We start from the raw sequence: 24,564 nt of genomic DNA on the forward strand, positions 1-24,564 counted from the left end.
GGATAGTGAGTTTGATTCCCAGGACAACCCATACATAAAAATGCCTCTGTCTCAGTATCACCTCCAGTATCTCACATCCTCTCACACGTCACATCATGAGGTGAAGACTGTGGTTGCATCTGAAATGGCAACCTATTTATTTCCCTACATAGTGTACTACTTTTGACCTTATGGGCCCTTGTCCCTATATAGTGCACTACTTTTATCCAGAGCCCTATGGCCAGGTCAGACTGTCTCTGGGATAACCAATTTAAGTTTTTGATAACAAAAACTTTATTTATTTCACCTTGCACCTAACGTTCTACTCTACGCATTATCATCCTTTTACATCATGGTGGAAAGTGTCTGGGCTACGTCCCAAATGGCACCCTATTCCCTATATAGTGCATAACATTTGACCAGCTTTCGTCAAACAGTGCACTATATAGGGAGAAATTTAAGTCGCAGCCTGGGTCTGATGCTGGTGTTTTGGGGATATTTTTGGAGTTGGGAATGAAGATGGATGATTGGCGAGCGGGCCGTGTGATTTATGGGCTGTGTCTGTGCAGGTCCCTTTTGTGATTTATGGGCTGTGTCTGTGCAGGTCCTTGGTTGCTAACCTGGCAGCAGCAAACTGCTACAACAAGGAGAAACACCTGGATCTGGATGGCAACTGGGAGCTGGTTGAGAAAGCCAAGGTCTATTATATAGCGGTAAGTGACAAAAAAGTGATTAAAATCACTCTCTACATTCAAATGACTCTAGTCTCCACATTCAACGCGCACGCATGAGCGCACACATCACATTTTAGTCATTTAGCAGACGCTCTTATACAGAGCGACTTACAGTTGCGCTCTTAAGATAGCTAGGTGGGACAACCCCATATGTCATAGTAAATACATTTTTCCTCAAAGCTATCAGCAAAGTCAGTGCTAGTAAGGGGACAAAAATAATAATTGAAGATACTCTTTGAAGAGGTAGGGTAGGTTCGGTTGACCTAGCTGCAGGGGAAGCTGGTTCCACCATTTGGGTGCCAGGACAGAGAAGAGCTTGGGCTGGGCTGAGAGGGGGGTTGGGTTGGGGTTTGAGCTTAGCCTGAAAGTAGGAAGGGCAGTTCCTCTTGCTGCTCCGTAGGCAAGTACCATGGTCTTGCAGTGGATACGAGCTTCAACTGGAAGCCAGTGGAGTGTGGGGAGGAGCTGGGTGACATGGGAAGGTTGAACACCAGACGGGCTGCAGTGTTTTGGATGAGTTGCTGGGGTTTGATGGCACAAGCTGGGTGCCCAGCCAACAGCGAGATCAAGTTTCAATGTCATATGCACAAGTACAGTGAAATTCCTTTCTTGCAAGCTCTGAACCCAACAATGCAATAATCAATAACAATGTAATACTAAAAATAACAAGGTAGAACAAAAACACATGAGATAAAATAAATAATTACATATTAAAGTAAGTAAGTATATTATATACAGGGTCAGTTCCAGTACCATATTTACAATGCAAGAGTAATTTTAAATGGAGTTGCAGTAGTCCAGACGGGAGATGACAAATGCCTGGATTTGGACCTATGTTGCGTCCTGTGTGAGGTAGAGTCATACTCTATGGATGTTGTAGAGCATGAACCTGTAGGAGAAAGTCCCTGCTTTGATGTTTGCCAAGAACGACAGGGTGTTTATTGTCCTGGGTCACGCCAAGGTTCTTTGCACTCTGGGAGTGCCCCACCATGGATTTGTCAACTGAGAGGCCATCCCCGGGAGGAAGAGCAGCTCTGTCTTGTCGTGGTTGAGCTTGAGGTGGTGGGCTGACATCCAAGCTGAGATATCTGCCAGACACAGAGATGCATGCCACCACCTGGGTGTCAGAAGGGAACAGTACGAGAACAGTAGTTGAGTATCATCTGCATAGCAATGATAGGAGCGACCATGTGAGGATATGACGGAACTGGGTGACTTGGTGTATAGAGAGAAGAGGAGAGGGCCTAGAACCGAGCCCTGGGGGACATCAGTAGTGAGAGTATGTGGCGCAGACACAGATCCTCTCCAATTCATCTGGTAGGAGCGGCCTGCCAGGTAGGATGCAATCCAAGCGTGTGCAGAGCCTGAGGTACCCGGCCCTTAGAGGGTGGAGAGGAGGATCTGATGGTTCACTGTGTTGAAGGCAATGGATATATCTAGGAGAATGAGAACAGAGGAGAGGGAGTCCGCTTTGGAAGTGCGGAGAGCCTCCATGACACAGAGAAGAGCAGTCTTGGTTGAGTGACCCATCTTGAAGCCTGACTGGTTAGGTCAAGAAGATTGTTCTGAGGAAGATGGCGAGAGAGTTGGTCAGAGACAGCACGTTTAAGTGTTTTGGAAAGAAACGAAAAATGGGATACGAATCTATAGTTCTTGATGTCTGAGGTGTCGAGTGTTGGTTTCTCAAGGAGGGGAGCAACTCTGGGCATTTTGAAGTCAGAGGGGATGCAGCCAATGGTCAGGGATGACCAGATGCTCTTGGACTATGAGTGAAAACAGTCAAGTAAAGAGAGAGCAGCTGGGGTAGCAGTGTTCTCTGGCGTGATACATGTCTCTTAGGGACTGAAGGGCAGCATAGGTTGAGATGAACTCTGCGTTGGTGACCGCAGATCTGCAGTTCCAAACACTGCCGGAGACCAGGAATCCATATGGGTTTTGTGCGCAGGGTACACTATATTAGAAGGGTTGCAGCCAAGGGGTGGGGAGCGAACAGGTATAGAAAACACACATATAGTTGACAAAGCTACAAAATAGCAAAATTAGATCTGAAAATAACTAGGTAAGATACTTAAGTGAGAGAGTGGTGTGGCGCCTTCCTCTCATAACTGCAGAGCCTTCTTTGTTTCGGCAACACGACTGCCGCTGGGAAAACAGGGGAGACTGAAGTACTAACTCTAATTGCTGATTGCCTAGCAGAGGTGAAGAGCACACCTCCCTGTACTAATTGCTGATTGCCTAGGAGAGGTGAAACCACTCCCCCTTCAATACAGCCACTGATTACGAAAACAACAACAGTCCCAAATTGCCGTGCCAGTTAATCCTGGTTGATGTGTCAACAATCATCTGTATGTTATGAGCAGTCAGCAGTTCACACACCAAGTAGACTACTGGGAAGACAGGCAGGACTTAAAGTAGATGGCCCCAGCTAGCAAAAAGATAGCACTAGACAACAGATAAAGGCAAAAAGGATACTTATCACTCCTGGAGAGATCACGAATCCTCTAGCTATAGAATGAAACACAGACACACACACACACTTTCTCCCATTGCCAGAAGAGGACAAAACGTTAAGAGGGCCTTTGTAGAAAGGAAACGAACCCCTTGGCATTCCACAGTCATTGTCAAAGTGTTCATTTGTCTTCTTTTGTTGAGGCAGATGAGCTTACAGTAGCTCACCTATTCAAATAATACCACTCAAGGCTTCCTATTCTCCTTGTGCATCTGTGTGTGACGGTTTAAAGTCAATGTGAAGTTGTTGTGCATGTTATGTGTTCATTCCATCGATATTGTAGCCAACAGGTGCTGCAGAAGTGTGACGATTGATTATCCCAGTTTATACCCTCCCCCCCACACACACACTAAAGTAATGTCTTGGCTTACTAGAGGTAGGCGGGGTAGAATGGCCAGCGGCGCTCGTGTTTCCCTTTTTAGGATTAGATTTAATTACAGTGGATGAACTTCCTCTCTGATCTCACATCTAGATGATAGCCCTAAAATCACCCTGCATTCCATTTCTTTAAACAGTCCATTATCTACATAAATCAACTTTATAGCCTGACCCGCACCTTCTCTTGTTTTACCGTTATTTTGTTCCAAATACACCCCAGGCCCCAACTCCACAATGGCATGTCACTATTAACGGTGTGATGCAGTTAACTTGAGAATATTGTGGTCGAATGAACTATACAAGTTCTTTGTAATTACTTCACTCAGTCAAAAAACAGAAACCAAAGGAACAGTAAACTCCATCACACTGTGAACGTGTCATTTCACTCTGTCATTCAGAGATTGTGTGATCTTATTTTAGGCTCTGATTAGCATTAGCAAACACAGCACATCCGACAGTTCCGACAGTGTCAAGCAGGGAAACTCTTCCCTCTGCGGAATTGGAGAGAAAGAAGGTCCACCCTCTGCCATTTGGGACTCCCTCAGTTGCTGCTGAGAATCTCAACACGACGGAATCGGAATACGGCATCTCGGAATCCCTCTCGGGCCTCTTTGTCAAAACAAGGGATCGTTCTCTTTGTTAGAGTCCAATTGGCACTTCCACAGGACTTATCCAGATCCACTGCCACAGCCATTGGCACTTAATGCTGTGTCTCTGTGTTCCAAATGGCACCCTGTTCCCTATATAGTGCACTAGTTTTGACCATAACCCTAACCAATGAACAGCATCACAACACAATGCTGCCACCATGTATTCATGTTTTTTTGTTGATTTCCATCAAATGACTGACTCTGTCCTGTTTTGGTATGCACAGTCTGATTATGCTCTAATCTGTCAATCAGATTACTGAGCTGTCTTTACCAATGCTTTCCTGATTGACTTCCACCCCAGTTAAGTGACGGCTCCAGCCTGGCCCTTACTTACTTCCTGAAGAGTGTGTGTGTGTGTGTGTGTGTGTGTGTGTGTGTGTGTGTGTGTGTGTGTGTGTGTGTGTGTGTGTGTGTGTGTGTGTGTGTGTGTGTGTGTGTGGTGTGCGTGTGCGTGCGTGCGCGTGTATGTGTGTGCGTGTGCATGTGTATGTGTGTGCGTGTGTGTGCGTGTATGTGTATGTGTATGCGTGTGTGTGTGTGTGTGTGTGTGTGTGTGTGTGGACGTGTTTAACTATACTTGTGGGGACCAGATTATTATAATTGTTTGACCAACAGAGGACATTTTGTTGGTCCCCACAAGGTCAAATGCTATTTGTAGGGGGTTTGGGTTAAGGTTAGAATTAGTGCGAGTTAGAATTAGGGTTACGAGCTAGGGTTAGTTTTAGAGTTTGGGTTAGGAGCTAGGTTTAGGGTTAAGGTTAGGGTAGGGGTTAAGGAAAATAAGATTTTGAATGGGACTGAATTGTGTGTCCCCACAAGGTTAGTTATACAAGACTGTGTGTGTGTGTGTGTGTGTGTGTGTGTGTGTGTGTGGTGTGTGTGTGTGTGTGTGTGTGTGTGTGTGTGTGTGTGTGTGTGTGTGTGTGTGTGTGTTAAAGAAGTGATTGATGATTCTTGGCAGAGGTTCTCAAGGTGCCTGCTACTATGTGGTGTGATTGGATGAAAACATAATTATTAGAGGGCTCCTAAAGCCAATCTGGCTCCTACACCAGCCCATCCAGCAGCAGGGCCACACACACACACACACACACACACCACACACACACACACACACACACACCACACCACAGAGAGAGAGAAAGAAACACATGCACACACAGTGGTAGACGCTGAGCAGGGAAAGAGGGAATGAGAGAAGGGGGAAGGGGGGGAGTGTGGGAGTGACTGCCATTCCTCACAAAGAGAGAGCCTGTGTTGAACTCCAGCCAGATGTTTGGTGGCAGACTTTCTGTTGCTAGGAAAGCTGGGTCCTTGGGCATATCACTGCACATAAAGCAATAACAAAAGCAGAGGGAAAGAAGAGCTGGATAAACGGATGGAAGGGAATGGATGAGAAGGGGATGTCTTTTTCATGTTTTGAATATCAACGGTGATGTGGCACCGAACGGTGTTGCTTTTGACAGTTATTGTTGTTTTTACCAAAGCCAGTGTTCCAGCATCAAAAATGGTGGCCTGCTGTATTGTGTGGGTGTGAAGGAGATGAAGCACTCTAGATGATTGACTGTAATTGAAGGGGGTGGGGGGGTGTTCCTCCCCCATGCCCCCCTTCCCTTTATGGATATTATCTCTCTCTCTCTCACTCACTCACTCACTCACTCACTCACTCACTCACTCACTCACTCACTCACTCACTCACTCACTCACTCACTCACTCACTCACTCACTCACTCACTCACTCACTCACTCACTCATTCACACTATACACACACGTCTGCAATACGGCATACCCACAGTCTTGTTTTTGTTACCACTGAGGGGTGTACCCTGTAATGTGAACTCCACTTCTTCACACGTCTTCCATGATGCCACATTGAATTAACCTATGCTTTTACTTCCTTTAGCCAATAAAACACACACACACATAATAAAGAGCCCTGGTCTAAAACCATTTACATCCAGGAAACCAACTCTATTTTCTCATCAAGCTTGATCCAAATAAAACCAGAGCATTGTAATTGCGAAATGAAAAAGAGACGTGTGTGTGAAACAATTGACTATGAAAAGGCCTGTTAATGACTTGGTGCAGATGGTCAGAAACAACCCCAGGATACAAGAAACACTTCACCATGCCAACCAGTCTGATCGGGAAAACTCACTGCCCAATGAGAAATTAGCTAGGTCATGCTCCCTCTCACAGACATGGAACCCTTCCATCCCAGACAGCTCCCTAACCCAGCCAACACCTCCCCTATGGTAGCCACACCCAGGCAGACCTGGGTTCAAATAGTATGAAATCTTTCAAATATGTTTGTTTTAACCTTTCTGTAAAGCCAGTTGGATGGGGTTTACACATTTTAGACTATTCTATTGGTTTCCATTGTGCCATGTGAGTTCAATGAAGCACATCTAGAGTATGTGAAGGATTTCAAATACCATTTAAACCCATGTCTGAACCCAGGCTATTGAGCCTGCTTAAACAGCCCTGCAACCTGAAATATTGCCACACTCCATTAACATGAGCACATTGCAGATAGATAGCAGATAGATAGCATTCAATGGCAGCTGTGTCTCTTTGCCCTGACTGCAGAGGGGAAGCTGAGATGAGCTACAGTCACTGAAGCATCATGTCTATGCAAGCAAATAGAAAGGGATGGAAGGGAGGAGGGATGGAGTGGGGGAGGGGGAGAGCAAAAAATTAAATAATGCGCAACACTAGCTGCTGGCACCACAAGCAGGCACGTCAGCCTGCTACACCCCAGAGTGGCGCATGCACACACTCACACTCACACACACCTGCTCTGCCCCGCCAGCCCCTGCAATTTTCTGCCAAAAAGCGAAGGGAGCGGCTCTCCACACCACTAACTGACACCTTATCAGCCAACCAACGGCTTATTAGCACAGAGGTGAATGCGGCTAACGCTCCGCTCTGTCCTCTGCCCCTTCCTCTCCCCTCTGTCCTCTCCTTTCCTTCTCTATCCTCTCCTTTCCTTCTCTGTCCTCTCCTTTCCTCCCCGGTCCTGTCCTCTGCTCCTCTGTCCTGTCCTCTGCTCCTCTGTCCTGTCTTCTCCTCCTCTGTCCTCTCCTCGGCCGCCGCTTACAGGACACGCCACACTGTCCTCACCCTGACCTTGAGCCATGGAGGGAGACAGAGTCTCCTCCCCTTTCCCTCTCTTCCCTGCCACTGTCCTTCCCCATAGCCAGTGAGGGGTCACGAGGCTGAACGCAGGCAGGGGATGAAGGGCAAGGGGAAAGAGGGGAAAAACTGGCAGCTTCCCCCTTTGTCTGCAGGCGATCGGTTACAGTGTTGGTTCCCAGTGAAATGTAATCTCCACTGCATTTACATGCCAAGTTTGACTTCTGGCAAGCCATATTAAATAGATTTGTAAATGCATTTCATCTTGATTAGGATCCATCCTCGAGGGATCAAAATGTTTTCCTTGCCTGTTTTTTTTTTTTTTTGTCACCTGATGTTAAGCAGTGATGTGCAAATCTGCCTAGTGTTCTTTCACCAGACTTTCTTTAGGATATGATGGTGGATTTAGGGGACAAAGGATGTTCCTAGCCAAGTCCTGTCTGTCCATCAACGGCCGGTCAGCAGTGCTACCTACAGTATTCTGTCAGTGTCTCAGGCAAGAGAAAAGACATCATTACTCTGACACAAGACCTCTAGAGAGTGAGTCTGTGACCCAAATGGCAACCTATTCCCTATACAGTGGACGACTTTGGGCCAGGGCCCTCCGGTCAAAAGTAGTGCAGTATATAGAGAATAGGGTGCAATTTGGGTCGCACACTCACTCTCTAGAGGTCTTGTGTCACAGTAATGATGTCTCTTCTCTTTATTACACAGCCATGTCTTTTGTGTGGAACATTGTCATTTCACATCTTTGTCTTGCTAATCAGATGGCATTTTATAATTGCCAACACTCATCTGATGAAAATGAATTCATAACTGTTCAATTACATCACCTTACTCGATCCTATTTATTAGTTATTGGTTTATTTATTTTTTCGTTCTTGCTTCCAATTATAGGATTTCAATCAGAGTTAATCAAGTGATAAAGGGTGTCTCGTTAATTGCCAACAACTATATCTAGAATATTCCCTTGTATGTTAAATTGCTGTCACTATATTATTCCCTTATATTTTAATTATAAGGCCGGGTGGGTAGCCAACTAGATGTGCACAAGCACGCACACTAGGGCAACCGTAGCTATCTGTAGAGGTGCACCTGTCTAATTGAGTGGTAATGAACCGTCTGCAGGGCAGGCTGGTGATTGGCTGATGAGCTGTCTAATTGAGCAGGGCAGACAGGTGATTGGCTCTCAGTGGGGCTGCCAAGCCTGGCCTGCTGTAGTGGGAGTCCAGACAAAGGCTTATAGGCTTGAACCTGGCCTTTAGGGAAGTATCCAATTGCACTCTAGTCTAGGGCTGGGGCTGAGGGTCTGGGTTATAGGGCTGGGGTTTGGGCTGGGCCTGAGGCCGGGTTAAAGGGATGGGGCTGTGGGGTTTGGGCTGGGCCTGAGGCCCGAGGCCAGGTTATAGGGCTGGGGCCATGGGGTTTGGGCTGGACCTAAGGCCAAGTTATAGCGCTGGGACCTGGTTATAGGGCTGGGGATGTGTGGTTGGGTTTGGCCTGGGACCGTGGAGTTTTGGCTGGGCCTTGGGCGGGGATATTGGGCTGGGCCTGGGGCTGTGGGACTGGGCTTGGGACCGTGGGGTTTGGGATGGGGCTGGGGTCATGGGGCTGGTTTAATAGGGCTTGGGCTGTGTGGTTTCGGCTGGGCACAGGCTTGGCCTGGGGCTGTGGGGTTTTAGCTGGGCCTGGGGATTTGGGTTAGAGTCGTGGGGTTTGGGCTGGTCCTGGGATCATGGGGCTGGGCCTGTGATTGTGGGGTTTGGGGTGTGCCTGGGACCGTGGAGCTGGGTTATAGGGCTGAGGCCCTGGGTTGTTTGGGATGGACCTGAGGCCATGAGCTTAGGTTTACGGCCTGAGGCCATGGGTTGTATAGTGAATGAGGCCATGGGTTGTATAGTGAATGAGGCCATGGGTTGTTTAGTGAATGAGGCCATGGGTTGTATAGTGAATAAGGCCATGGGTTGTGTAGTGAATAAGACCATGGGTTGTGTAGTGAATAAGGCCATGGGTTGTGTAGTGAATAAGGCCATGGGTTGTATAGTGAATAAGGCCATGGGTTGTATAGTGAATAAGGCCATGGATTGTATAGTGAATAAGGCCATGGGTTGTATAGTGAATAAGGCCATGGGTTGTTTAGTGAATAAGGCCATGGGTTGTATAGTGAATAAGGCCATGGGTTGTATAGTGAATAAGGCCATGGATTGTATAGTGAATAAGGCCATGGGTTGTATAGTGAATGAGGCCATGGGTTGTTTAGTGAATGAGGCCATGGGTTGTTTAGTGAATGAGGCCATGGGTTGTATAGTGAATAAGGCCATGGGTTGTATAGTGAATAAATGGAGATGGATCAGGTTTTTTCACTTATCTATGGGATTTAGCCAAGATTCAGTCTGGAATTTTGACTTAATAATAAACATGGAATTACTTGGTGCTCTTTCATAATGTTGGGACATTTATTTGTGTGATTAATGGCAAAATAAGGCCATTTTAACAAGACGCCTAAAATAAGGAGTGTTTTTAATGGCAAGATGTTTAAAATCCATCCACTCCTCTTTCTTTCTTATTGTTATGGAGGAAAGGAAAAACACTACGGCATAGTTCACACTCGCTGCTGTTGTTAAGCCTACATATTATCTATTTTGAAATGGTTTTGCTCTGTATATTTTATAGAACATTTTTGTGTGTTAAGTAAACACTCTGAGCTGGAAGCTGGTGGTGATCTGACTCTTCTGTAGTAGTAGTAGTATTTAGGGACTTCTAATTTGAACAACATTACAACAGGACAATAATTGCTTTAATCCACTGTATCTTGAGTAATTGCCTCGGGCGCCCAGTATTTGGCTGGTTGGCAGTCTTCCAGTCTGGACTCTATATTACTCCACCAGTATGTTGTAACTTTCTCCTTTTACACCCACGTTACCTTGTAAAAACAGGTTTTATTTTTAAGCCAGGGAAAACACCAGGGCCTTTCAACCCCATAGTACTGTCGACATCTGCACAGTACTGGAAATTGAAAAACAGTTTAAAAAAAATCTGCTAGACCTGGGCTGTGTCCCAACAGGCACTCTATTCCCTATGTAGTGCACTACTTTTAACCAGGGCCCATAGGGTTTGACAGTACCAGCTTTTTTGTTTTACCTTGCTGCCTGTTCCTGATCTTCTGAGAACATCATTTGAGGAGTGGCCTCTGATGAAAATGAATTCATAACTGTTTAATTACATCACCTTACTGGATCCTATTTATTAGTTATTGGTTTATTTATTTTCCGTTCTTGCTTCCAATTATAGGATTTCAATCAGAGGCAATCAAGTGATAAGGGGTGTCCCGTTTAGTGTCTATAGTCTTTTATAATTGCCAACAACCATATCTAGATTACTCCTTGTATGTTAATTATGAGGCCGGATGTGCACACACACACACTAGATGTGCACACACACACACACTAGATGTGCACACACACACACGCGCGCACACACACACACGCGCGCACACACTGGGGCAGCCGTAGCTGTCTGTGGAGCTGCAGCTGTCTAATTGAGACGTAATGAGCTGTCTGCAGGGCAGTCTGCTGATTGGCTGATGAGCTGTCTCATTGAACAGGGCAGACAGGTGATTGGCTCTCAGTGGGACTGCCATGCCTGGCCTGCAGTATTGGGACTCTAGAGTCTAGACAATGGCTTATAGGCTGGAACGTGGCCTTTAGGGAGATTATCCAATTCCACTCTAGTCTAGGGCTGGGCCGTGGGGTTCGGGTTGGTTCGTGGGGCTGGGCCTGGGGCTGTGGGGTTTGGCCTGGGGTCGTGGGGTTTGGACTGGGGTCGTGGGGTTTGGACTGGACCGTGGGGCCGGGATATGGGGCTGGGGCCATGGGATTTGGGCTAGGGTCGTGTGGTTTGGGCTGGGCCTGGGGCCGGGTTATAACACCCCTATAACCCGGCCCCAGGCCCAGCCCAAGCCCACGACCCAAGGCCTGAAGCTTGAGAGGAATGGGAGATGGAGGAATCCAGCAGTGCTGAGGCAGAGGGCTATTAGTGAGGACGTCTGGCTACTATTCTGAACTTTGTGTGGTGAGCTTTCTGGCACCCAGAGCTGCTGAGGCATCACCCAAGTGGTGATACACAGAGTGAAATAGGAGGAGAAGTCCAGGTGCTATAAGACTCCAGTGGCTATAAGTCCAGGGGCTATAAGACTCCAGTGGCTATAAGACTCCAGTGGCTATAAGACTCCAGTGGCTATAAGACTCCAGTGGCTATAAGACTCCAGGCGCTATAAGACTCCAGTGGCTATGAGACTCCAGGCGCTATGAGACTCCAGTGGCTATGAGACTCCAGTGGCTATGAGACTCCAGTGGCTATGAGACTCCAGTGGCTATGAGACGCCAGTGGCTATAAGATGCCAGTGGTTATAAGACTCCAGGCACTATCAGACCAGTGGCTATAAGACTCCAGTGGCTATAAGATGCCAGTGGCAATAAAACTCCAGTGGCTATAAGACTCCAGTGGCTATAAGACTCCAGGTTCTATAAGACCAGTGGCTATAAGACTCCAGACACTATAAGACTCAAGTGGCTATAAGACTCCAGTGGCTATAAGACTCCAGGTTCTATAAGACCAGTGGCTATACGACTCCAGTGGCTATAAGACTCCAGGCACTATAAGACCAGTGGCTATCAAACTCCAGTGGCTATAAGACTCCAGGCACTATAAGACCAGTGGCTATCAAACTCCAGTGGCTATAAGACTCCCGGCGCTATAAGACTCCAGTGGCTATAAGACTCCAGTGGCTATAAGACTCCAGTGGCTATAAGACTCTAGGCGCTATAAGACTCTAGGCGCTATAAGACTCCAGGCACTATAAGACCAGTGGATATAAGACTCCAATGGCTATAAGACTCCAGTGGCTATAAGACTCCAGTGGCTATAAGACTCCAGGTTCTATAAGACCAGTGGCTATAAGACTCCAGTGGCTATAAGACTCCAGGCACTATAAGACCAGTGGATATAAGACTCCAGTGGCTATAAGACTCCAGTGGCTATAAGACTCCAGTGGCTATAAGACTCCAGTGGCTATAAGACTCCAGGCACTATAAGACCAGTGGCTATAAGACTCCAGGCTCTATAAGACTCCAGTAGCTATATACTCCAGTGGCTATAAGACTCCAGTAGCTATAAGATTCCATTGGCTATATACTCCAGTGGCTATAAGACTCCAGGCGCTATGAGACTCCAGTGGCTATAAGACTCCAGGCTCTATAAGACTCCAGGCTCTATAAGACTCCAGGCGCTATAAGATTCCAGGCGCTATAAGACTCCAGGCGCTATAAGACTCCAGGCGCTATAAGACTCCAGGCGCTATAAGACTCCAGGCTCTATAAGACTCCAGGCTCTATAAGACTCCAGGCGCTATAAGACTCCAGGCGCTATAAGACTCCAGGCTCTATAAGACTCCAGGCTCTATAAGACTCCAGGCTCTATAAGACTCCAGGCGCTATAAGACTCCAGGCGCTATAAGACTCCAGGCGCTATAAGACTCTAGGCGCTATAAGACTCTAGGCGCTATAAGACTCTAGGCGCTATAAGACTCTAGGCGCTATAAGACTCCAGGCTCTATAAGACTCCAGGCTCTATAAGACTCCAGGCTCTATAAGACTCCAGGCTATATAAAACTCCAGGCTATATAAAACTCCAGGCGCTATAAGACTCCAGGCGCTATAAGACTCCAGTGTCTATAAGACTCTAGCCGCTATAAGACTCTAGGCGCTATAAGACTCCAGGCGCTATAAGACTCCAGGCGCTGTAAGACTCCAGGCGCTGTAAGACTCCAGTGGCTATAAGACTCCAGTGGCTATAAGACTCCAGTGGCTATAAGACTCCAGGCGCTATAAGATGCCAGTGGCTATAAGACTCCAGGCGCTATAAGACTCCAGGCGCTATAAGACTCCAGTGGCTATAAGACTCCAGTGGCTATAAGACTCCAGGCGCAATAAGACCAGTGGCTATAAGACTCCAGTGGCTATAAGACTCCAGTGGCTATAAGACTCCAGGCGCAATAAGACCAGTGGCTATAAGACTCCAGTGGCTATAAGACTCCAGTGGCTATAAGACTCCAGTGGCTATAAGACTCCAGGCGCAATAAGACCAGTGGCTATAAGACTCCAGTGGCTATAAGACTCCAGTGGCTATAAGACTCCAGTGGCTATGAGACTCCAGTGGCTATAAGACTCCAGGCTCTATAAGACTCCAGGCTCTATAAGACTCCAGGCTCTATAAGACTCCAGGCTCTATAAGACTCCAGGCGCTATAAGACTCCAGGCGCTATAAGACTCCAGGCGCTATAAGACTCCAGGCGCTATAAGACTCCAGGCTCTATAAGACTCCAGGCTCTATAAGACTCCAGGCGCTATAAGACTCCAGGCGCTATAAGACTCCAGGCTCTATAAGACTCCAGGCTCTATAAGACTCCAGGCTCTATAAGACTCCTGGCGCTATAAGACTCCAGGCGCTATAAGACTCCAGGCGCTATAAGACTCCAGGCGCTATAAGACTCTAGGCGCTATAAGACTCTAGGCGCTATAAGACTCTAGGCGCTATAAGACTCCAGGCGCTATAAGACTCCAGGCTCTATAAGACTCCAGGCTCTATAAGACTCCAGGCTCTATAAGACTCCAGGCTATATAAAACTCCAGGCGCTATAAGACTCCAGGCGCTATAAGACTCCAGTGTCTATAAGACTCTAGCCGCTATAAGACTCTAGGCGCTATAAGACTCCAGGCGCTATAAGACTCCAGGCGCTGTAAGACTCCAGTGGCTATAAGACTCCAGTGGCTATAAGACTCCAGTGGCTATAAGACTCCAGGCGCTATAAGATGCCAGTGGCTATAAGACTCCAGGCGCTATAAGACTCCAGGCGCTATAAGACTCCAGTGGCTATAAGACTCCAGTGGCTATAAGACTCCAGGCGCAATAAGACCAGTGGCTATAAGACTCCAGTGGCTATAAGACTCCAGTGGCTATAAGACTCCAGGCGCAATAAGACCAGTGGCTATAAGACTCCAGTGGCTATAAGACTCCAGTGGCTATAAGACTCCAGGCGCAATAAGACCAGTGGCTATAAGACTCCAGTGGCTATAAGACTCCAGTGGCTATAAGACTCCAGTGGCTATAAGACTCCAGTAGCTATAAGACTCCAGTGGCTATAAGACTCCAGTGGCTATAAGACTCCAGGGGCTATAAGACTCCAGGGGCTATGAGACTCCAGTGGCTATGAGACTCCAGTGGCTATGAGACTCCAGTGGCTATAAGACTCCAGTGGCTATAAGACTCCAGTGGCTATAAGACTCCAGTGGCTATAAGACTCCAGTGGCTATAAGACTCCAGTGGCTATGAGACTCCAGTGGCTATGAGACTCCAGTGGCTATAAGATTCCAGTGGCTATAAGACTCCAGTGGCTATAAGACTCCAGTGGCTATAAGACTCCAGTGGCTATAAGACTCCAGTGGCTTGCCCTCCCCAATATCATCAGCAGCCTCCATCAACGTCATCTACCATCCTCTGTCAATCTCCGTCCACTCAAGCCATCAACTGACCCTCTCCATCTTCGGAGGATGCAGCTTTCAACGACTTGGCCTCTATTGGTTGACCTGTCATGATATATTGCTTGTTTGTTTTTTGCTCTGGAAGTGCTTTCAGATTCTATGAAAGCCCTTTAGAAGTTGAATGAATTATTATTATTTGGGATGCATCTTTTTCTATGTGTGAAGTGCACTGGACAAAACCCAGCAATAGGGTTCTATTTGGGACGTATCCCTGGTTTTAATAATATTCTAACTGGTGTACTTTGTTCCGATGTACTGTTTATCAAAGCAGTGTATTATTGCATTCATGAGGAAAAGGCATAATTACTACTATAGAACTGGCATCCCAATTCAAATCAATGAGTGGTCATTATATTTATATGGAGAAAGATCTACATGTTGAATTAAAGCTAGAATTCTTAGTTGCTACATACATTTTTTGACTTATAAATTAATGATATATATCCATTGATTCTTGAAGAATATATCTTATAAATGTCTCATGAGCTTTGTTCAACTGTCAGACTCCATGAGAACCCAAAATATAAGTTTGTTTTACTCTAATGTTTTTAAACAAAGTATTTGTAAACAAACACTGTATAGCCTCAAAACATGGTTAAAACTATCATGTTGATGTCATGGATGGTCAGTCCTTGCATCCATAGCTCTATGATTTTGAGAGTGGTTACATTTCTTTTTACCAAAAACAAGGCGGTTTGACTGTTTTGTTATTGTTTAAATGAAGGATTCTAGCTTTAAAGTACTCCTCATTAAATTGTTCTCTCTCCTACTGTATGTCCCTCGTATGAATAACAGTAATTATTTGTTGAGTAATATTCTATGTGTTTGTGACAGAATAGAAAATGAGTAGGCCAAGTCCCAGTTAGGCCATGAAATCTGTCTGATGGCCGTGTGTTGAACTGATCACAACGGAGGCAGGAGGTCCTGTTTCACTGGCTAAATAACTTGGATTCAAATTGATTTCAAGTATATATATATATACTGCTCAAAAAAATAAAGGGAACACTTAAACAACACATCCTAGATCTGAATGAAAGAAATAATCTTATTAAATACTTTTTCTTTACATAGTTGAATGTGCTGACAACAAAATCACACAAAAATAATCAATGGAAATCCAATTTATCATCCCATGGAGGTCTGGATTTGGAGTCACACTCAAAAAAGTGGAAAACCACACTACACGCTGATCCAACTTTGATGTAATGTCCTTAAAACAAGTCAAAATGAGGCTCAGTAGTGTGTGTGTGGCCTCCACGTGCCTGTATGACCTCCCTACAACGCCTGGGCATGCTCCTGATGAGGTGACGGATGGTCTCCTGAGGGATCTCCTCCCAGACCTGGACTAAAGCATCCGCCAACTCCTGGACAGTCTGTGGTGCAACGTGGCGTTGGTGGATGGAGCGAGACATGATGTTCCAGATGTGCTCAATTGGATTCAGGTCTGGGGAACGGGCAGGCCAGTCCATAGCATCAATGCCTTCCTCTTGCAGGAACTGCTGACACACTCCAGCCACATGAGGACTAGCATTGTCTTGCATTAGGAGGAACCCAGGGCCAACCGCACCAGCATATGGTCTCACAAGTGGTCTGAGGATCTCATCTCGGTACCTAATGGCAGTCAGGCTACCTCTGGCGAGCACATGGAGGGCTGTGCGGCCCCCCAAAGAAATGCCACCCCACACCATGACTGACCCACCGCCAAACCGGTCATGCTGGAGGATGTTGCAGGCAGCAGAACGTTCTCCATGGCGTCTCCAGACTCTGTCACGTCTGTCACGTGCTCAGTGTGAACCTGCTTTCATCTGTGAAGAGCACAGGGCTCTTCTGACCGTTTGAGCAGACACATGCACATTTGTGGCCTGCTAGAGGTCATTTTGCAGGGCTCTGGCAGTGCTTCTCCTGCTCCTCCTTGCACAATGGCGGAGGTAGCGGTCCTGCTGCTGGGTTGTTGCCCTTCTACAGCCTCCTCCACGTCTCCTGATGTACTGGCCTGTCTCCTGGTAGCGCCTCCATGCTCTGGACACTACGCTGACAGACACAGCAAACCTTCTTGCCACAGCTCGCATTGATGTGCCATCCTGGATGAGCTGCACTACCTGAGCCACTTGTGTGGGTTGTAGACTCCATCTCATGCTACTACTAGAGTGAAAGCACCGCCAGCATTCAAAAGTGATCAAAACATCAACCAGGAAGCATAGGAACTGAGAAGTGGTCTGTGGTCCCCACCTGCAGAACCACTCCATTATTGGGGGTGTCTTGCTAATTGCCTATAATTTCCACCTGTTGTCTATTCCATTTGCACAACAGCATGTGACATTTATTGTCAATCAGTGTTGCTTCCTAAGTGGACAGTTTGATTTCACAGAAGTGTGATTGACTTGGAGTTACATTGTGTTGTTTAAGTGTTCCCTTTATTTTTTTGAGCAGTGTATATTTACCCTTTATTTAACTAGTTAACCAGTTAAGAACAAATTCTTATTTACAATAACGGCCTACACCGGCCAAACCCGGACGACGCTGGGCCAATTGTGCACCACCCTATGGGACTCCCAATCACAGCCGGTTGTGATACAGCCTGCATTCGAACCAGGGACTGTAGTGATGCCTCTAGCACTGAGATGCTGCGCCACTCGGGAGCCCAAGGCGCTGTGTGTGTGTGTGTGTGTGTGTGTGTGTGTGTGTGTGTGTGTGTGTGTGTGTGTGTGTGTGTGTGTGTGTGTGTGTGTGTGTGTGCGCACGCGCGTGCGTGCGTGCGTGCCTCCCAGGCTTACATATCGACTACAGCTAAGTGTCACTTTTTATTATATCATCATGCTCAAGCATAAAACATGATGTAAAAAAATATCTCCCCAAATATATCCTGTTCTTTCCACCACAAACCCATCCTAACTTCTGGGGTCAGTCTGACAGTTTTTAACCCATTTGATGAATGCTGTTGTGTTTCTGCTCTGCAGATGCTGGACATAGTTCAGTGGAGAATTGTTTCCTTCTGCAGCCTTTCATTTTGCCTTTTATGTCTCTGTAATTTGTTTATAGTTCATAATAAGCGCATTGCATTTCATCCCCATGCGAGTTTGGCAGTGGTCCATTCTAAACTGCCTGTTTCTCTCTCTCTCTCTCTCTCTCTCTCTCTCTCTCTCTCTCTCTCTCTCTCTCTCTCTCTCTCTCTCTCTCTCTCTCTCTCTCTCTCTCTCTCTCTCTCTGTGTCTCTTTGTCTGTCTCTCGCACTCTCTCTGTCTGCCTGTCTCTTTCTGTCTCTCTCGCTCTCTGTGTCTGTCTCTCGGTCTCTCTCTTTCATGGACAGACTACAGTACGTAAACATGTATGGTACCGTCGATATGTCATGATACAACGGGATGCGTGAAATAATGAGCAGCATTAGTTCCAGTGCTTGGGTTTTTTGTCACTGGTTATTTGGACAAATCAGTATTTCATAGGTTTTAGCATCTTTCACATTTCGGAAGGGGAGGGGACATTTGGCCCATAGACTTGCCCTTAACTTGCAAAGAGAAATGGTGGAGCTCTTAATTCCAGTTCCAATCTCTTTCTCTTAACACATAAGGACCCAGAACTTAATCGAGCATCTAACCAATTACGCAATACTTTAGTTCTGGGTTAACCAAGATTACTCTCTTAACTCTCTCCATCTCTCTGTCTCTCTGTCCCTCTCGCTCCGTCACTGTCTGTCTGTCTGTCTGTCTGTCTGTCTGTCTGTCTGTCTGTCTGTCTGTCTGTCTGTCTGTCTGTCTGTCTGTCTGTCTGTCTGTCTGTCTGTCTGTCTGTCTGTCTGTCTGTCTGTCTGTCACTCTCTCTGTCTCTCTCTCTGTCTCGACTTCTGAAGATATTTTCATACTGTGTAATGATTTTATAATTTATTAATCAAACAGCATTTTTGACAAAGGACGAACTGGGACAAACTTATCTATGGAGCGCTATTCTACCCTAGTTGTTCATAAGGAACTCAGTGTATTATTAGTACACACAGTAAGTGTGTCCTAAATGACACCCTATTCCCTATATAATGCACTGCTTTTGACCAGGGCCCATATAGTGCACTACTTTTGACAAGGGCCTTATGGGTCCTGGTCCAACGCAGTGCACTTTAAGTGAGAATAGGGTGTCATTTGGGATGCACGCAGTTAGGGAAGTGTTTATTTTGCTCGTTCTCTCATTCTCGCTCGTTTTCTCTCTCTGTCGCTCATTCTCTCTCTCTCGCTCGTTCTCTCTCTCGCGCTCTTGTTCTCTCTCTCTCTTGTTCTCTCTCTCTCGCTCTTGTTCTCTCTCTCTCTTGTTCTCTCTCTCGTTCTCGTTCTCTCTCTCGCGCTCTCTTGTTCTATCTCTTGTTCTCTCTCTCTCTTGTTCTCTCTCTCTCTCTTGTTCTCTCTCTTGTTCTCTCTCTCTCTCGTTCTCTCTCTTGTTCTCTCTCTCTCTCTTGTTCTCTCTCTTGTTCTCTCTCTCTCTCTTGTTCTCTCTCTTGTTCTATCTCTTGTTCTCTCTCTCTCTCTTGTTCTCTCTCTCTCTTGTTCTCTCTCTTGTTCTCTCTCTCTCTCTCTTGTTCTCTCTCTTGTTCTCTCTCTCTCTCTTGTTCTCTCTCTCTCTCTCTCTTGTTCTCTCTCTTGTTCTCTCTCTCTCTCTTGTTCTCTCTCTTGTTCTCTCTCTCTCTCTTGTTCTCTCTCTTGTTCTCTCTCTTGTTCTCTCGTTCTCTCTCTTGTTCTCTCTCTTGTTCTCTCTCTCTCTCTTGTTCTCTCTCTTGTTCTCTCGTTCTCTCTCTCTCTCTCTTGTTCTCTCTCTTGTTCTCTCTCTCTCTCTTGTTCTCTCTCTTGTTCTCTCTCTCTCTCTTGTTCTCTCTCTTGTTCTCTCTCTTGTTCTCTCTCTTGTTCTCTCTCTCTCTCTTGTTCTCTCTCTTGTTCTCTCTCTCTTGTTCTCTCTCTCTCTCTTGTTCTCTCTCTTGTTCTCTCTCTCTCTCTCTTGTTCTCTCTCTTGTTCTCTCTCTCTTGTTCTCTCTCTTGTTCTCTCTCTCTCTCTTGTTCTCTCTCTTGTTCTCTCTCTCTCTCTTGTTCTCTCTCTTGTTCTCTCTCTTGTTCTCTCTCTCTCTCTTGTTCTCTCTCTTGTTCTCTCTCTCTCTCTTGTTCTCTCTCTCTCTCTCTCTCTCTTGTTCTCTCTCTTGTTCTCTCTCTTGTTCTCTCTCTCTCTCTCTTGTTCTCTCTCTTGTTCTCTCTCTCTCTCTTGTTCTCTCTCTCTCTCTCTCTCTTGTTCTCTCTCTTGTTCTCTCTCTCTCTCTTGTTCTCTCTCTCTCTCTCTCTTGTTCTCTCTCTTGTTCTCTCTCTTGTTCTCTCTCTTGTTCTCTCTCTCTCTCTTGTTCTCTCTCTCTCTCTCTCTCTCTCTCTTGTTCTCTCTCTTGTTCTCTCTCTCTCTCTTGTTCTCTCTCTCTCTCTCTTGTTCTCTCTCTTGTTCTCTCTCTCTTGTTCTCTCTCTTGTTCTCTCTCTCTCTCTTGTTCTCTCTCTTGTTCTCTCTCTCTCTCTTGTTCTCTCTCTTGTTCTCTCTCTTGTTCTCTCTCTCTCTCTTGTTCTCTCTCTTGTTCTCTCTCTCTCTCTTGTTCTCTCTCTCTCTCTCTCTCTCTTGTTCTCTCTCTTGTTCTCTCTCTTGTTCTCTCTCTCTCTCTTGTTCTCTCTCTTGTTCTCTCTCTCTCTCTTGTTCTCTCTCTCTCTCTCTCTCTCTCTTGTTCTCTCTCTTGTTCTCTCTCTCTCTCTTGTTCTCTCTCTCTCTCTCTCTTGTTCTCTCTCTTGTTCTCTCTCTTGTTCTCTCTCTTGTTCTCTCTCTCTCTCTTGTTCTCTCTCTCTCTTGTTCTCTCTCTTGTTCTCTCTCTTGTTCTCTCTCTTGTTCTCTCTCTCTCTTGTTCTCTCTCTTGTTCTCTCTCTTGTTCTCTCTCTCTCTCTTGTTCTCTCTCTCTCTCTCTCTCTCTCTTGATCTCTCTCTCTCTCTTTCTCTCTCGATCTCTCTCTCTCTCTCTCTTTCTCTCTCTTGTTCTCTCTCTCTCTCTCTCTCTCTCTGGTGGAGCGTTTGGATCTGTGGCAAGTGTCATTTTCAGCAGCACATTACATCTCTTAAACCAGTTCTCTTTTCCCTCCCTCCCTCCCCCCTCCCTCCCTCCCTCCCTCCCTCCCTCCCTCCCTCCCTCCCTCCCTCTCTTACCAAGCTGCATAAAAAGCTGGCTGTTGCATTGTAAGCAAGCACAGTGATTTTCCAGTGATCAGAACTTGTGCCGGGGGCCCCGGGGCTTGCCTGACTGGTGCTTGGCGTGGCCCCTGAGGGCAGAAGGGAACAGAGAGGAAAGGCAGCCAGTGCATCTGCAGACACATCCATCCCTCCCTCCCTCCCTCCATCCTGCTCCAATGAGACAGATAGCTAGGTCTCGGTGGACTGTGGAGGTCTCAGCCACTTTGATTAGCATGCCCATCTTTATTGGCCGGCTTGAATGTCATGCTCAGTGTGTGCCCAGTGTCTAATGCCCTTATTGGCCGATGGGGAGATTTGGGTCCGGTCCCTGCAATTACTGATAGGGTCGATGTGTGTTCCAATCTAGGGACAAAGCCAGAGCAAAGCGAGCCGGAGCACAGGGCCGTTAAGTGCCAAATGATTGTCCTCAGCAAATAAAAAGCAGACATCTTCTTTTTGATGTTATATGTTTGCGTGCCTCTATTTCAAACGGCTGTGGCGCAGGCAGAAATCACTTTTGAAAGCAATTTTGCTTCAACATAACAAGGGAGGACCAATCAAAACAATAACTGTGGTTCATTTTGACAAAGCCCTTGGCTCGCAATTGTCAGAAGATGTAAGCTGACTCATCCATACAAGAAGGCCATGCATCCCTGGGAGCGAGGAGAGAGGCCAGAGTGAAGCTATGATGATGAATCTTCTCTTCTCTCTGCTTGGTGTTATTTTCCCTCTCTCCTCTGAAATGATGCCTCATCGATTAATTACATTACAACACCACTAGTAGCTAGTTTAGTAAAGGAAAATCTGCATTATTGCATGTATCTCTAAGGATTGCTTTTACAGCACTAGGCCTTGCTCCTATCCTGGAGAATTATAATGAATTTAATATTATTTTCTATCAGAAAAAAATCCGCTGCCAACCAACTGACTGGAGAATAACAGACCTCTCCTCCATTCCTCTGAGTCCTAATTGGATTGTTTATCTTCAGCAGCAGACTTGCTGTGTTTATTTGTTTGGACTCTAGGCTGCCTGGCATCTACACTACACACTACACACACACACACACACACACACACACACACACACACACACACACACACACACACACACACACACACGCACAGCAACACTGCTCCTCTCCTCCCCCTTTCCTCGGTGTGATTACTCACCTTGGGAGGATGCTAGCAGGATCAAGGTTGATGTTAGGCGGCGTAGACATTAGGCTGTCATTCTCTGTGCTTATGTGACATCATTTGCCAAGACATATTTGTTACAGGAAAAATAAAAAAGGGATTGATTTAAGGACAGACTGCTCATGTAAGAGGGCAAGTTGTGTACAAGAGAGGGGCAAGGGAGCGGCAGACAGAGAATTATTTCATCACTCAGAGGTTGTGTCTGAGATCTAAACAAACTGGCAAGGCAAGATTAATTCTCAGGCTTTATGTATAAGATATATGTTCCTACAGCATGTCAGCTTTAAAAAGGTAGATCAGGAAGCCTTACTTCCTCACAAGGATAAACATAGTTTAGAACACACACTAACACTCCATCTCACACACACACTCCATCTTCAGTGTCTTATCTCCTCAGCTGAAAATGATTGTTTTCCTTTGAAGTACATTTTGGGAAGTCACATTTCCTGTGTAAAGCGCCTATTAGAATTCCTCTGACCACATCAGAAGAGATTCCATCACCATCTGTAGAGTAAAGTGGACTAGACTCTCTGTGATTGCCTCCCAAATGGCACCCTATTCCCTACATAGTGCACTACTTTTGACCAAAAGCCTATGGGCCCTAATCAAAAGTAGTGCACTATATAGGGACGCATACTCTGTTAGCTACATCCTGAATGTACCAGGATTACCCATCGAACACTTGACACCCTGCTACATTAATATTAGCTATGGGAGAGTGTCTCCATCCTAAATGGCACCCTATCCCCTATATAGTGCACTACTTTTGACCAGGGCCTTTGCGCTCGGTAGTACCCAAAGTAGTGCACTACATAGGGAGTAGGGTGCCATTTGGGACGCAACTACTGACTCCATCCCAGCCTGCTGGAAGAGGCATAACAGGATTAATGCAGTGTGATCCTGTGGAAATAATGCCCTTTATTGAGCGGCTTTGACACTGCTGAGGCTAATGATGACATTGAATGGAGACAGAATAACTAATGGCAGATCATCCCGTCTGCATCCCAAATGGCACCCTTTTGCCTATATAGTATACTACTTTTACCCATAGGGTTCTGGTCAAAAGTAGTGCACTATGTAGGGAATAGGGCGCCATTTGGGATGCAATACCTGTGTCATGCAGACAGTTAGGAGAGAGGCAGGAGAATGGAGGAATAGTCACTATCTGCATTCGGCTCTGTGAAACTGCATTGATTTCAGCCTAAAGGCGTTTAGCTGTTTTTCCTCTATAGGGGAATATCTGAAGGAAACGGAGTTATCTATCATTTAGGTGTTCGCACTAATGACACTCAACAGTCAAAACGACATACACTACCATTCATCGTCATGCCTGTATTATATGATACAATTTAGTTTTGAGCATTTTAAATGAGTTCTCAATCATTTAGGTCCTGCTACTAATGAAGACTATCATCGATATCACTTTATTTGAAGTACAGTTGAAGTCGGAAGTTTACATAAACCTTAGCCAAATACATTTAAACTCAGTTTATTACAATTCTTGACATTTAATCCTAGTAAAAATTCCCTGTCTTAGGTCAGTTAGAGTCACCTCTTTATATTAAGAATGTGAAATGTCAGAATAATAGTAGAGAGAATGATTTATTTCAGCTTTCATTTCTTTCATCACATTCCCAGTGTGTCAGAAGTTCACATACACTCAATTAGTATTTGGTAGCATTGCCTTTAAATTGTTTAAGTTGGGTCAAAGGTTTCAGGTAGCCTTCCACAGGCTTCCCACAATAAGTTGGGTGAATTTTGGCCCATTTCTCCTGAAAGAGCTGGTGTAACTGAGTCAGGTTTGTAGGCCTCCTTGCTCGCACACACTTTTTCAGTTCTGCCCACAAATCTTCTATAGGATTGAGGTCAGGGCTTTGGGATGGCCACTCCAATACCTTGACTTTGTTGTCCTTAAGCCATTTTGCCACAACTTTGGAAGTAAGCTTTAACTTCCTGACTGATGTCTTGAGATGTTGCTTCAATATATCCACATCATTTCCCTTCCTCATGATGCCATCTATGTTGTGAAGTGCACCAGTCCCTCCTGCAGCAAAGCACCCCCCACAACATGATGCTGCCACCCCGTGCTTTGGGATGGTATTCTTTGGCTTGCAATCCTTCCCCTTTTTCCTCCAAACATAACGATGGTCATTATGGCCAAACAGTTCT

At 46.0% G+C, this 24,564-nt stretch overlaps 1 protein-coding gene across 1 annotated transcript in view; it reads left to right on the forward strand.

Moving 5' to 3' along the window:
- adkb (adenosine kinase b) overlaps positions 1-24,564 on the forward strand; it is a gene marked incomplete at its 5' end in the record, with an annotated part of 290,820 nt that overhangs the window by 125,498 nt on the left and 140,758 nt on the right. Inside the window, 1 exon segment of the mRNA NM_001165301.1 lies at positions 584-692. Coding sequence (NP_001158773.1) covers positions 584-692 — 109 coding nt within the window.

Source organism: Salmo salar, chromosome 01, assembly GCF_965601325.2.
Source record: "Salmo salar chromosome 01, fSalSal1, whole genome shotgun sequence".
NCBI classification, from domain to species: domain Eukaryota; kingdom Metazoa; phylum Chordata; class Actinopteri; order Salmoniformes; family Salmonidae; genus Salmo; species Salmo salar.